At 25.9% G+C, this 14,379-nt stretch overlaps 1 protein-coding gene across 6 annotated transcripts; it reads right to left on the minus strand.

Moving 5' to 3' along the window:
• Positions 1–5,275: 5,275 nt before the first annotated feature.
• LOC111037330 (E3 ubiquitin-protein ligase FANCL-like) lies at positions 5,276–13,171 on the minus strand. 6 transcript variants are annotated; one of them, XM_022319856.1, is made up of 9 exons: positions 12,756–12,872; positions 12,499–12,686; positions 12,372–12,428; positions 10,910–11,191; positions 8,853–9,000; positions 7,615–7,739; positions 6,163–6,399; positions 6,030–6,098; positions 5,277–5,832 (listed from the first exon to the last, which is right to left on the minus strand). In XM_022319856.1, the coding sequence occupies exons 2-9, from the start codon at positions 12,499–12,501 to the stop codon at positions 5,788–5,790; spliced, it is 966 nt and encodes a 321-aa protein (XP_022175548.1). In that variant the 5' UTR covers positions 12,502–12,686; positions 12,756–12,872; the 3' UTR covers positions 5,277–5,787. The 6 variants fall into 6 exon arrangements, with proteins under 6 accessions (XP_022175545.1, XP_022175546.1, XP_022175548.1 ...); XM_022319855.1 differs by having other exon boundaries at positions 12,499–12,689; positions 12,756–12,871; XM_022319851.1 differs by lacking the exon at positions 12,499–12,686 and adding an exon at positions 12,981–13,171 and having other exon boundaries at positions 5,278–5,832; positions 12,756–12,881.
• Between the last annotated feature and the right edge of the window lie 1,208 nt (positions 13,172–14,379).

A 14,379-nucleotide genomic window follows, 5' to 3' on the forward strand; every position in this document is an offset into this window, starting at 1 on the left:
ACATTATACCTACATACGCCATACCTATTATACCTAGTATGGTTGTATACTTATAATAGGATGCCTATAAGAACTATATTTGATATACTAATAATATGGGTATGCTATTAGATAATTTTAAATGATAAAAACGGTAATGGACCAAAATTATTGTTTTTGTTAATCTGCTAATAGCAAGGTGTAAATTAAACCTGCTATCGAGTATCGTCATAATATAGGTTTGTACATTGTTTACACTTTAAAAGTTCTATATAAAGTATATTAATTATTATTAGCATATACAGTGCAACTTCCATATTATGACGAAGTTAAACAAAAAAAATTCGTAATATGGAGGTATTCGTTAAGTAGAATTCACACATGATTAACAGTACAGGTCATTGTTCTCAAAAATAATATGTAAAACAGAAAATTTCGTTAAATGGAAGTTTGTTCTATCGAAATTTCACTGACTCGTGTCCACTACGTCTGCAGTAGCTCTATAAGCTTACACTCAAATACCCAACTACATAAATTCTTCGATTAAAAGATTCGACGCTCAGCCTCAGGATATTTAATAATAGGTATGTAGCCAACAAAACTAATACGCGAACAACCAAAACTTGGAAATGTTACATTTTGATCTCTTTGACCTGTATTGACTTTCCGGATACGACCAGTTATACCTCACATTTCATCACAGATGCGATTCCCCAGAACACGACCTTGAATACATTTTATAATTATTGTTATTGTGATACAACATAATATACGATATACACGAATCGTTTGATACAATATTATTATTCTTATGTTGTGCAATACAATATTGATAGTCACTACGTGTACATTTCGCGAGCAGTAGGAGTGATATGATGAAGATAATGACGTACTTTTATGGTTATAATATATTAAAATACACACATGATATACCCACAACTGTGTGTTATACAATCATACACTTAAACGTGTGTAGGTACGTACTAAAAACCATCTGAAACGGTATAAAAACAACTTATAATTATTATTAGTTGTACCTCTCCATAGCTAACGTATGTGAACACCTTGGAAGCAAACTGGTATTTATCAAACCAACAGTTAACAAGGTATATACCTATACAGTATACAATATCATGGATCATTACATACCTATATACCCATATAATATACTACTCAAGCGCTACTACGAAAGTTTACTAGACCTACAATAAGTTGCTATACTACACATACTAGCCCATACTAATTATTTAGCTATAAGTATTATAGTATGTAAGAACAGCATAGGTATAGTTTTCGTCAAATTAAATTATACACATACCCTCGCTTGTAATTATACGCATAATATAAACAATATGATACTTACTGGAGTAGGTACGTATGTGGTGTATAACTATTATCTTCTTCAACAACAATAGCCACATCAAAAATATGAGTTATTATTTTTGTTGTTTATAAAGAAGATTTTCGTTCAGCAGATCCAACATGGTGTCTCAGTCAGCTTTAACATTATACTGAATTTACCTATATTATAATATTATTAAAACTAATAGAAGTTATAGAACATATAGCTGCGCAGCATTTGTAGGCAAACCTCAGGCCCTGATTTAGTGAAATGAGGGCACTGTGCACTATAAACTTTGGGGGCCTTTTTTAACAAAAATTGTAAAAAATAATAATAGGTACATATATAACAATAAAAAGTTCAATTCATTTCTTTAATTATAATAGACATTTTTTTCTTGTTTTTTGCAAATTCAGCAATTATGTAGTTACTACTTACTAAATCTTATTAAAAATATCTTTTATTTGTGGTAGCAAAGTATAGAATAGGAAGGCTGAAGGGGCCTTTCAAATTTGGGGGCCCTGTGCTAGTGCACCGCCTGCACATGCGTAAATCAGGGCCTGGCAAACCTACATTGATTTTTTGCGATATTAAATTTGTAAGCGAGTTATGACTTTACGGACATTTTTAAATGGTAATATTTTATACAATTATCAGTTATCAATAACAATTAAACATCCATGATTTTTAACAGTGATTCAAATGTAATTTCAGTACAAAACAAAACCGAATTCAGACCCAAGAACCAGGTATTTTTCAAGCCTTTAAAAGAAAATGAAATTATGTACAGTGTGTCAATGTACTATAAACAATAAACATACTAATAACTACATATTATTGTCGTAATACAATAGACGTAACTAGAGTAGAGTCCAACTATGGGGAATGCTGAAGTTATATTTTAATGTTCACTAGCTGACCGCAGCACTATCGGATAATTCAGTTCAACGTCTCAAGGCTCAAGAGATGAGACGATAATCATCACATAAAAATGTATTTTATGTATTTTACATTCCGACATTGATTTTACAACAATGTGTTTCTTTATTTTTTTATTTGCGTCTGTATACACGATAAGTAGTCGAAATAATGCTTCGATTTTCAACTTCAGTATCTGTTCCGGTGTGAAAGTAAATCACGGGGGGGGGGGGGTCAAAGTTAAAAATTCAAAAAAGTTTTTAAAAGAGCAAGGAGAAACAATAAAAAAGGCAATTATTACTCAAAATCTGTTTTTGACAATATGGATTTTGATTTTTGGTGTAACTCTAAAAATCAATTCGATGTAGATGAAATTTTCCCTGAATGTTTATATTAGCAAGTTATATATGTACTTTAACATTTTCGTAATTTTTATGCGACTATTTTTGAGCTATTTGTAGATTGGGGAAAAATTGGAGATTTATTAGTTTTCTTTTAATCTTTGTCATCGATAAAATATTATTCGTTACGTCAAAAAGCTTGAAAATGTAATACAAGGCTCCATATACTCCATGTATTGTTATTGTTTCAATAACAGTTAAAAACATTAAAAATACATAGTCAACATTTTTTTTTATCATTTAAAGTTCAAATTAAGATAAAATACCTAAAAATCACCAACTTGTGTAAATTATCTGAGTTAAAAAATCATACAATAATTTATGATAATAAAATAATTATACATAAATATAATTTTTCTTTTTAAAATTCATTGCAAGATTCCTTTTAAGTATTATTTAACTTTAACTTGTTGACGATGGTGATTTATCAAAATTATATTATAAACATTGTAAATATTTTAGGAGCCCTGACAATTAAATTTTGAACAGTACCAGTTTTCCACGGTTTTTTTTTTTTTTGTTATTTATTGTTTGGACCGTACCAATATTCCGAGCATCACAGCAAAATGACATCCACAAACTCGTTTTTGTAGTGTAGTATTTATAAGTATTATTTTTACTAAATATTTTGGTTTTCCAAATTTACAATACGAATATGTGTTACGATGTTTATACATAATATTTCTTCGAAGTGATATTTTTAATTGATATCTAACTCATAATAAGTCATGTTTAAATTTGGAATTTAAATTCCATTATAAATTATTACAGTTATGTAAGTTATAAATTATAATGTAGTCTAGGTGAACTGTAAAGTCGTACATAAGATGTAGGTACACAACATCTTATGTTTACGATAGAATCTTTAAAAATTATCAAGTAGGCATAGGTAATAAGTAGGTAATTACTAATAAACATTACCAGTTCAGTATACGGATTACTGACACCCTTTGTCTTTAAGTTAACAATCAATTTTAAATTTTAAAAATTGTTTAATTCCATGGATAACTTTTTAATCGTCAAAGACCGCAATAATCAATGGCTGCGTGTATTTGACGAGGGGTCATTTATAAAACAAATTTATCAAGAACTGAGAAGTAATAACTACATTTTTTAAGGTTCCGTGTTGGCAAAGTTAAAGATTAAATCAATATTTTAGGTATTTATTACTGCTTACTAGAAAAATATAAAATTGGTTAGAGCCTAGACGCTGTAATGATGACTTAGGGGTTACGGGGTGCCAAGACGACTCACATTAATATATGATAGGTAGACCATGACGACGTCGTTACAGCAAAAGGACGGATTCAGTTTTGCGTTAAAGAGAGAGAGATAACAATTTTTAAGGAGGGTACAAATAGGTACCAATCGGGTACAAAAAATGAGATAGGTAACGGAGGAGGGGTACTTGGTAAGCTGCATCACTAAAAAAGTTTACTAGTTAAATAGTATGAAAAAGTAACTTTACTTGGTTAAAAATCGGTTGAATTTTCGTTACTGAATGTCTACAATGAACCTTAATATTAACTGAACATAACGAGTTAAATAAATTAATTAACTTGTCCAGTTGTCTAGCTTTAAAAATATATGATTAATAGAACTATAGAATTGGGACTTTCCACCTGTGCAAACTATGGGTATAATTTATTTATTGTTATTCCAAGCAATATTTCAATATGGTTTGTTGGCTATGGGGGTATCAATGAATGAATAGACCACTAAAAATACTACAGAGAAAAATCATTAGATAGGATGTTTATGCAAAAATACTTCAGTGGGCTCAACAGTCAACAGGAGAAAATGTTAAATTGTTCAATGTGTTACCATTCGAGAGTGTGTATAAGAAAGTAACTATTTTATATGTAATACAAAATTATGAAACATTTGTGGATGTGGAAAATATTAAAAAAAAAAAGAGAAGTAAGGGCATTTGATGTGAATATAAGTTACTGCAGAAAATCATCCGGTCAAAAATACATTAATTATTTAGGTACAAAATATTATAATACAATGCCACTAAATATAAAAAACTAATTAACTCTTTAACTGGGAATCTTAGAATTATTAGTACAAAAAAATTAATTAATGTATGGTTATTCTCTTTATTAAATAGTAAGTAAAAATGAATATCAGTTCTTTAATGATAATATAAATGTAACATTCTTAAATTTATTTTTTACTGTTTCGTGTTTTTCTATGTAATAATCTTTAAATTTAGTTTTAATATTTAATAATATTTATTTGTATTTATGATTATATAATGTAACTCTCTACCACCATCACAAGCATTGTGCTTAAAGGAGGTAGATAATTTATTGTAAAATTTAAATATAATGTAATTTGTTTTTTTTATACTTTCTTTGCAATAAATAAATTAAAGAAAAAATAATTGAAGATATTTAAGTGTGGCTATTTTGACCACAGCTAACCTAATGACAGGTTAAATAAAGAGTCTATCTATGGCCAGATACAGTAATATCAACAAAAAATTACTTCACAGGACAAACTCTCACGCCCTGTTTTATGTCAATTTTTTTTTTTTTTTAAAGATGAGGTTTGTTTAGGTAAAATCAAAGCTTAAATTTTTATTTTACAATAAAAGTTGTAAAAAAAATAATAAGTATTGTGCATTATTCAAATGCATATTTTAGCTCCTATAGTTATAATTTTGAAAACCAAACTTTGATCAATCCTGAATGTTTTCTTCTTTTAAACCAACAAAAAATTAACAAAATTCAAGTTTTCTACAGGCATGCGAGTTTTGTAAAAAAAAGGCACTGGCTCAGATGACTTTAATAACATGTCAAATACAATATTTAGTACATTAAATATTTTTATCCATAAGTCTTTAGCAACCGTTTCACAAGGAACAAGTATACAACTTTGAAGTAATATACAGAATTAATTTTTACAAACGTTTTTTTTTTAAATAATACCCTATTTATTTTTAATAAATATAATAGATATAAAAAAATAAAAAAAATATACATAAAAATGAACGCGTCTTATACATTATTGAATAAAGTAGCTTGGTTTGCTAAATGGTAATGACACATTAACATGTTCTTTGGCTGATAATTTGGATAGTAAAACTGTTTTAATTTTTTTCTTAGAATATTTTCAATTCACATATAATGTAGCAAATATTCATGTCTTAATCAAATCAAAATTTTCCAGAGCTACCAGCATGTCCTAAAAATAAGCAACATTCAACTTTATTATCCATCTCATATTTTTATTATTATTTTCAAAATGTATCAACATGTTTTTACATTATAAAAGAATCATTAACATTGTTTTGATCGGATTAAATTATTAGTTAGATAAATTCAGTTTAAAGATATTTATTATAAGTTGAGAACTATAAAATAGTTTTTATTTAAGCTCACTTCTTCACATTGAGGACATTTTCCTTGTAAATGTTCAAACATAGGTGTACTACCAGAATTCAGAAACCACTAAAAAAATACAATTTTTTTAATATTTTACCTATTAAAATCAAACAAATAGTATCAATAATACCTCACAAATGCATGACATATGATACAATGCATCACATTTTGTATTAACACATGATTTGGTTTGGTTTTTTATAGCTATGTCTAATTGATCATAACATATACAGCAACAATTTAAATCATTTTGACTTGCAACATAATGTTCTGATTTTTCTTCTTCATATTGTGACTGAAGAGTAGGAACTTCAAATACATTCAGAATATTTTCTCTAAAACTGTTTTCGGTACTCCAAATCAAAATCTATACATAAATAGCAAATGTGCAACAATTATGTTTATTGTTATACATAAAGTTAAGTATATTATAAAAAATAAATATTTATATGATTTTTGACATAACAATTTTAAAATAATAATCATAATTCATATTATTACACATAGTATATTAATTGTTTATAATATATATATATTGCGGTAAAAGTACCAATACCTGTGAATCCTAGGATTTACAGATAAATGTCCGAATTCACAATTTTGTAAAGTTCAAAAATGATTACTGATTGTGTAATACATTTTCTCTAGCTTTATATTGATATGCAACTACAATTCTATACACTAACTTAAAAAAAAAAAATTTCTATTTAAATATAATATTAAGTATCATATTAGCTACTTCTAGTATACTAGAACAGCAGTTCTTAAAATAAGGTCCGTGGCACTCATGTCATGGGTCTTTTTGATTATCATAATTTAGTACAGCTGTGGACTCTTAGGTGAACAAATATATAAAAAATCAAATTATTTTGTTGGCTTTCATTATTAATCCAAGTATTAAAGTACCTACAGCAAATCATTTTAATACATACATTTATTTAAAACTTTAAGACCTCTATTAAATAACGTTATTTGTAAGTTTTAAAAAAAAGTACCTATGATTATTAATTTTATGTGAAAAAAAAGTAACTAATTGTTATCTAAGCTAAGTTCCTTTTAGTTTCTAGTTAACTTGTAACATTAACAAGTTTAATACAAATAGAAAGTAACTTTTAACTTCAAACTTAACTCACATTTTTATAAATTAATTTTCTTAACGAGATTAAAAAAAAAATTATTATCAATCCCAGCATTGAAAATTTATAATATTATTATATACTACAACAGATTTATATTATTTTATGTTTCTAAAAAAATTGAAATTATTTTTATAAATTAAGTATATTTTTAATTTTTATTACAAAAATTATTTTTTATTTTTGTAGGTTAGGGTACTGTAATAACTCTATTTGCACAATATATTTTTAGATCAGCAATTACATCGATTTCTATTATTTATTCTATTACCGAACATATATAATATGTATATAAATATCATAGACCAAAGTAGTAAAGAATACTATCAGAATTATTGCCAAGTATACAAATAAAGAGCAATAATAAGAAAAACAAAAATTAATCAGTTTACATAAAATACCCCTTTTATGTTAAACTAATTAAGTTCAAAAAAAAATGTACCAACTGGATTGATTTCATTTAATCTTTTTTGAAACTTTTCTGTAGAAGCCGGGCAACCATGGAGATGAAATTTTGGACAGTTCAAAGGATTTAATGGATCAACTTCAACTTCAACACATACATGAATATCTGAAACAAAAAATAGATTGTAGACCTAATATTACAGTGTTTTTAAGATAACTTTATAGCTGATTAATCTAAATTAGACTTATGTTGTGGTTAGGATTTATGTTTTAAAAAATATAAAAATGATGATATGTTCAATAATATGTTTTTAAAAATATTGTGTTATGTATTTGTTATACAAAAAAAATAATCATGTTAGCTAATAAATGATAAGGATGTGAATTTGTAGGAAAGTTAATTTTTTTTAGTTATTATGATGCGCATCTTTGTAAGGACATAATTTTAATTATGAAACTACAAATCCATTTATGCAACTTTTATTTTGCATTTTTTTTCATTTATAGGTCATATTTTCCGCTTTTACTTCATTTTCTAGTATTTGTAATCGAATTTTGTCAATTGACGGAAAAAATATTTGAAAAAAAAATTTGTTTTTATACACAGGTTGTATATACGTAGATAAAATAAGGCAATTACTAGATAACTACATAAGTTATTTGCAGGTTATTTATTTCTAACATTTTTAAAAACTGTTTCAGGTGAATAGCATTAAGTATAGAAAATTCAAATTCAATCAAAATTTTTATTTATTTATTTTTTTTTTTATTAAATAAAAACTTTTTTATGCATGTAATGTACTAATGTATAATATCCTGTACCTAATATTAATATAAATATAAAAATTAAATTAAAAACCATTTTAAATGAATTTCATACTATAGATTTTGGCATTTTATATTGCATTTTAAATGAATATTTTATTGCATTTTTTTGACATTTTTAATGCACTTTTTAAGGTTCTTTAGTGCATTAAATTCACAGCCCTAATGATAAGTAATAGACAATAATATAGACAAATAAAATAAAATAAATTGAGATAGAAGTAATAGAAAATTGTACAAATAAACTCAAAAATATGATCTAAAAATTTCATGGCATCGAAATATACAGCAATATTAAAAATTTCCAAAATATACAAAATATGATAACATATTAATTTTCATTAACTGACACCAATTTCTATTTCAATTAGTTATATTTTGAGGTTTCCTAAAAAAAATGATTGAACATAATAACCCAACACATTTAGAAATAAAAACAGTTATTCTCACTTACCAATAGGTATTCTATAATTAACATCTTTAAACGTATATGATCCTATGGTATTACAAGTGCTAGTAATTTCGTTGTGCACGTTCCAAAAGTTATTTAATTCATTAACAACATTCTTAAACGCTTCAAATAAGTTTGAAATTGTGTTCATCTGAAGAAAAATACAATTGTGATGTACTTAATATAATATTATGTAAAAATCATTTAGAAGCAAAAACTAAAAGACAAGATAGTATATTTGCATGTAAATCTGCACACTCATTATTTTGAATCGAAAACAGCCAATAGACAAAAACTTCAAACTATTAAAGATTCTGAGAGGTTAATTTTACAAAGATGTGTGTTTTTGTTTTTTTTTCACGTTTCATGTCAATCACATTTTGGGGCAATAAAAGTTATTGGATTTCCTTCAAAAGCATCTTTTCTGGTAGGAAAGTGAAACTAGTTGGTACTATAATAACTTTCAAAAGCGGCAGAAAAAACAGAAATTTTTTACGGAAACTTGGTTTTCAACAAAATAAATTTGGTTTTTTATGTAAAAAAAAATATCATAGATACAAGAATTTTCAGCTGAATGTTTGTATCTGCATTTCTATACACCATACAATTTTCAACATATTTTGACTCGTGTTGAACTATTTATAGGCATATGAAATTTTCAATTATTAATAGTTTTTATTTAACTATAATGTCAATAAAAATGTTGTGCTCAGTCAAAAAACTTGAAAATATAATACAAAGTTCTACATAAGTTGTTGTTTCTGGAAAGTCAGAAAAATTGGGCGTAAACAAACAATATTTTTTTATAAGCGTTTAAATTTAGAATTTTGACAGAATTCATAAGAACCATATTTTTTTAGTTAACAATTTTTCATTTTATATCAACGATTTTAAAATTTAATACATGATTTCTTATAAGTTTGTCTACCTTTATCAAAAAAAAATTTTACTGGAAAGTCAAAATAAATGTTTATGAGAGTTTGAAGTTGACATTTTTACAACATACGATACTCACTCCAATTCTCATACAGAAATTTTCTTATTTTGTTGAAATTCAAAAACGAATAACTGCAGATGCTTGAAATGTACACAATATTTTGATTCGTTTTTAGCTGTTTAAGGATATTTTCAATTTTCAATTTTTTTAGTTTTTTTTTTCTATAATTGTCAATAAAATTTTATTTGTTAAGTCAAAAAGCTTTAAAATGTAATACAAGATTCCTGATATATATTTATAACATCAGTTGAAAAATATTAAAAATATATAGGCACCATTTTTTTTATAAGCATTATAAGTTCAAATTTTGAAAATATTTAATATCACTCAAAATGTATAAATAATTTTATAGTTGAAAATAAATAAAATGTTCAACTGCTATAGCTAATAGTTGAAAATTAAAAACAAAGTTCCACTCAAATAGGTTTTTCTGTAACCAAAAATTCTAAAAATATGTAATCACAGTTTTTTATTTTCAATTATGGACGAAATTACATAATTATATAACCAAGAATAATGATTTATGTTATTATATTTCATACACACAATGACTTTTCAAATGTAATTTTTTGGCAAATTGGATTTTACCTTAAGTAGTACTAATTAATAATAGGAAAATAAATTTCTTTAATCACAATAATATCATCAAATTTACTAAATTACTAATTGATATTTTAGGCTGACAGATTGTCGCTCAGAATAGTTTTTCTTACACAATGATTTTAAATCATTTAATTTAATTTTAACACCATCCATTTCAGTGACCCACTAGTAGCCTATTGTTCAGTAGAGCGACATCCACTTGCCCGCTTTTTAATATACAAAACAGATAATACATAATATGACAAATGTTGAAAACGTGTACTAAGCTAACCAAAAGTGTAATAATAAAGTGAACAAATTTTCATACATTAACCTTAAAAAAGTGTGTGGTTTTGTATAGCATTTTATCCAATGTGATCATTTTTGCAATATTTTTTACATTATTTTATTTATTTCTGGTGATTGGATCACACAATAAATACTAACAAATTCTTACATTTATTATAAATCAAATATTTACCTTCAAAAACAAGTTCAAGCTAACTGATGGTACCATAGTTTCAAAACATAATGGTTGTTTTTTAATCTTGGGATATTCATCAGGTATAAAAATTTTAATAAAATGGCTGTGTTTGCACGTATCCAAAACATTAAAAGTTATATGTTTTAGGTTTTCGTCAATTTTATGTACATATTGACCATATAAATTGACTTCCTCAATCACAGAATGGAACTTTTCATCAGCATATACATAGCTCAAATTTGACAAGTTTGTAGAAGAATCTTGTTTCCAAACTATTACCTGAATAATAAAAATAATTAATATCAGTCTATTTGAGAATTTAATCATTTTTCCAAAAGCATATTTTAATTTTTTAGAGCAGCGTTTCCCAAATAGTGGGTCGCGACCCACTACCGGGCCATCAAAATTAAATACCGGGTCGCATAATTTAATGAAATTCTCATATTACCTTTGTTATTTATCATTTTTGTTTGATAATTTAAACTATTAAGTATGAAGAAGTCAAATAGATGGGAGAGATGATTCAAAAGTGTTTTATTTTGCCTTTTATTATATAATGATAAATGTAAAATATTTTGGTGGGTCATGAAGGTGAAAAATATAAATTACCGGGCCAGCGCAAACAAGAGTTTGGGAAACGCTGTTTTAGAGCAATGTTTTGGAATGCTAGATTTTTATTTAAGTTTGGTTTTTTTGCGCTTCCTCATAGATAGATGATACTATTGATACTGTATGTCCAGATTGGTTTCTGTAGTGTTTGTAGATGAGGAGTTTGATATTAGGGGTAGTGTGTTTGTTAGAGATAAGAGATTTGACGATACAAAAAAGGTTGTCCGGTAAATGTTAGGTAACATTTTTTTTTTGGACAATATAAGTACTAATATTATTTGTTTCGTAAATAAAAAAATGATGAAGTTAACAAATTTTAATCCATTAAAATATACAAAATAAATAAATAAAATTTAATTTCCTATTTCACTAATTTAACTAAATATAATAATAAATTATTACTTATAGCTTTTACTACTTAAAATTTATATTTTTTTAATCAATTAGTAATGTCCAAATTTAAAAAAAAGTCAAACAGTTTCATCATAAAAAAAACTTGTTTTAAATGGACTACCTCCTTGTAAAGGGCATATACTATCTAGTATAATATTTATGTAAAAGGCCACAAACAGTGAACCACATATTATATAAACAATATTTGTTGGAAGTATTCACACAATTTTTAAGTGTTTAGAACGTAACTCCATTCACGATTAGGAACCTTGGCGACCAACTTTGTATGTTTTTACTACACAGTAGGTGTAAATGATTAACTTGGATAAAGGTGACAAACTAGCGTTTCCTGTTGGCCGCCAGATGGAAACTGGTCACCTTCTTCTAAACGTGAATAGAGTAAATAATAAATATAATATCATAATTTATTAAACAAAATATTTAGAAATTATATTACCAAAACTGGAATTAATTCCTTTAAAAACTCTGGCAATGAATGAGTTTTTTGTTTAATCTAAAAACAAAAAATATATTAAAGTTTTAAGGAAATATCAACACATGATTTTGAGTACAAAACTACAAACCATATCTATAGAATAGAAATCAATTTCAAACAGTTCCAAGTGCAAGCAAGATTTTTTTAGTTCTATACTGTTAAAACAAGTCTTTGTTGTAAAATGGATAGCAAGAAAATACCAAAAATATATGGTCTAGTTTTACTTGTTTTAAGCAGTATATATCTCATTCTAACCACTGCTAGTTGTAGCGATTTCTACTTTATATCGTAAGTTAAAAGTTTGTAATTAATATACAGATAGACAACATTATTTGTATAACTCACTATTTCTACTGTTTCCTTCAAATCAAATTGATGGAAGTTGAAGGCATCAAGTTCTGGAATTTGAACTTTTAAATTGTCTAGTAGTGGTATATTAGGGCAAGATATCTCTATGTAAACACTGTACGCCTATAAGTATTTATTACAGTAAATAAAATATTCCACATTCAAAGAACATTATGGCTACCATTGAATTATGAATTGTCAAATACATATCAATTAACTTACATTTAGCGATATATATCCTTTCCAAGATTTATAATTTTTGCTTGGAATCAACAATGAAAAGTTCTCCAGCATACTCAGATCAGTCATATTGAACTAAACTGATTTATTTAATAAAACAATGAAATTATATTTGTATGACTATTCGAACATTTCAAGTAAATATTAATTAATGTTAATAAGTTAATGTAAGCTTAATCATATTTTACAATAAGTACGTTACTTAATACAAAATTAGTGATAAGCACTTGCTCAAAAAATGATAAGGACCCGACAAATGATAATGGTCAGAAATCGAAAGTAAACTAAACAATGGTAATCGGTAAAAAAGACCAAGGAAAAAATAACATAAAAGAATAATAAGGTAATAAAACATTCTTAAAAATTAACAATATAATACTAATTGATTATGAAAATTAAAACAATAACACATTTGTAATCAATGGTAAAGACGTAAAGTGATCACTTGTTATGAACGCATTTTAAAAAAATTATAAATTATTAAAGCAAAAATGCAAAATGCATAAATCACATAAATGCATTGTAACATACAATACAAAATATTTTACATAGGGAATTTCCAGTACCTAATAAAAGTGTATTTTACTCTGTATTGTACCACAAGTTATATTATATTTAATATAATAAATTAGGTAATATAATATACTACCTTTATAAAAATTAAGAATGAAAGATTTATTTTTTTTTCACTGTTTTTATGAAATAAAAACAAGATTTTTAAAAAGAAATTAATTTTTTATACTTCAATATTTTTAAATTTTAAATTAAATATACATTTTCTTTAGGCGATTTGAAACCAACCGTTTTGAAGGAGTTCAATGTAGGCAATTTCTATGTGCATTCGGCCAGTGTAAATGTGTGTGTAGTAGGTGATCACTTTTATATATTTGTATATATTTTTTTTAATTTTCATAATCAATTAATATATTTAAAATTTTTTTTAATAGTCCTTTTTTCCGTGATTCCTAAATATTATAGCATATACTATAATATTAACTACAACTACAACTACAGTCTACTACTGCTTATAAGTTGTTTCTATAATATAATCAGGGATAGGCAAGATACTCAAAAATCAGTATCGCAATACTAGATACTTGGATTTGGAGTATCGAAATACTAGATACTCGATACTTACATTTTAAGTGTTTAGATACTGAATACTCGATACTTACATTTTAAATATTTAGATACTCGATGCATTTGAAAAAAATAGTCATAGCCTACGACGCATAGAATTTTTTTAAAATTTTATTTAACGAACTGTTAACACTGGCGCCCCTCCCCTATTTGAGATTGAGCTAATTCTTCCAAAATATGTAGCCTATTACCTCACAAATGTGCAAAAATGCATTGGATAAAACCACAAACAGATTTTAAA

The sequence above is a fragment of the Myzus persicae genome, unplaced genomic scaffold, assembly GCF_001856785.1.
Source record: "Myzus persicae strain clone G006 unplaced genomic scaffold, MPER_G0061.0, whole genome shotgun sequence".
NCBI classification, from domain to species: domain Eukaryota; kingdom Metazoa; phylum Arthropoda; class Insecta; order Hemiptera; family Aphididae; genus Myzus; species Myzus persicae.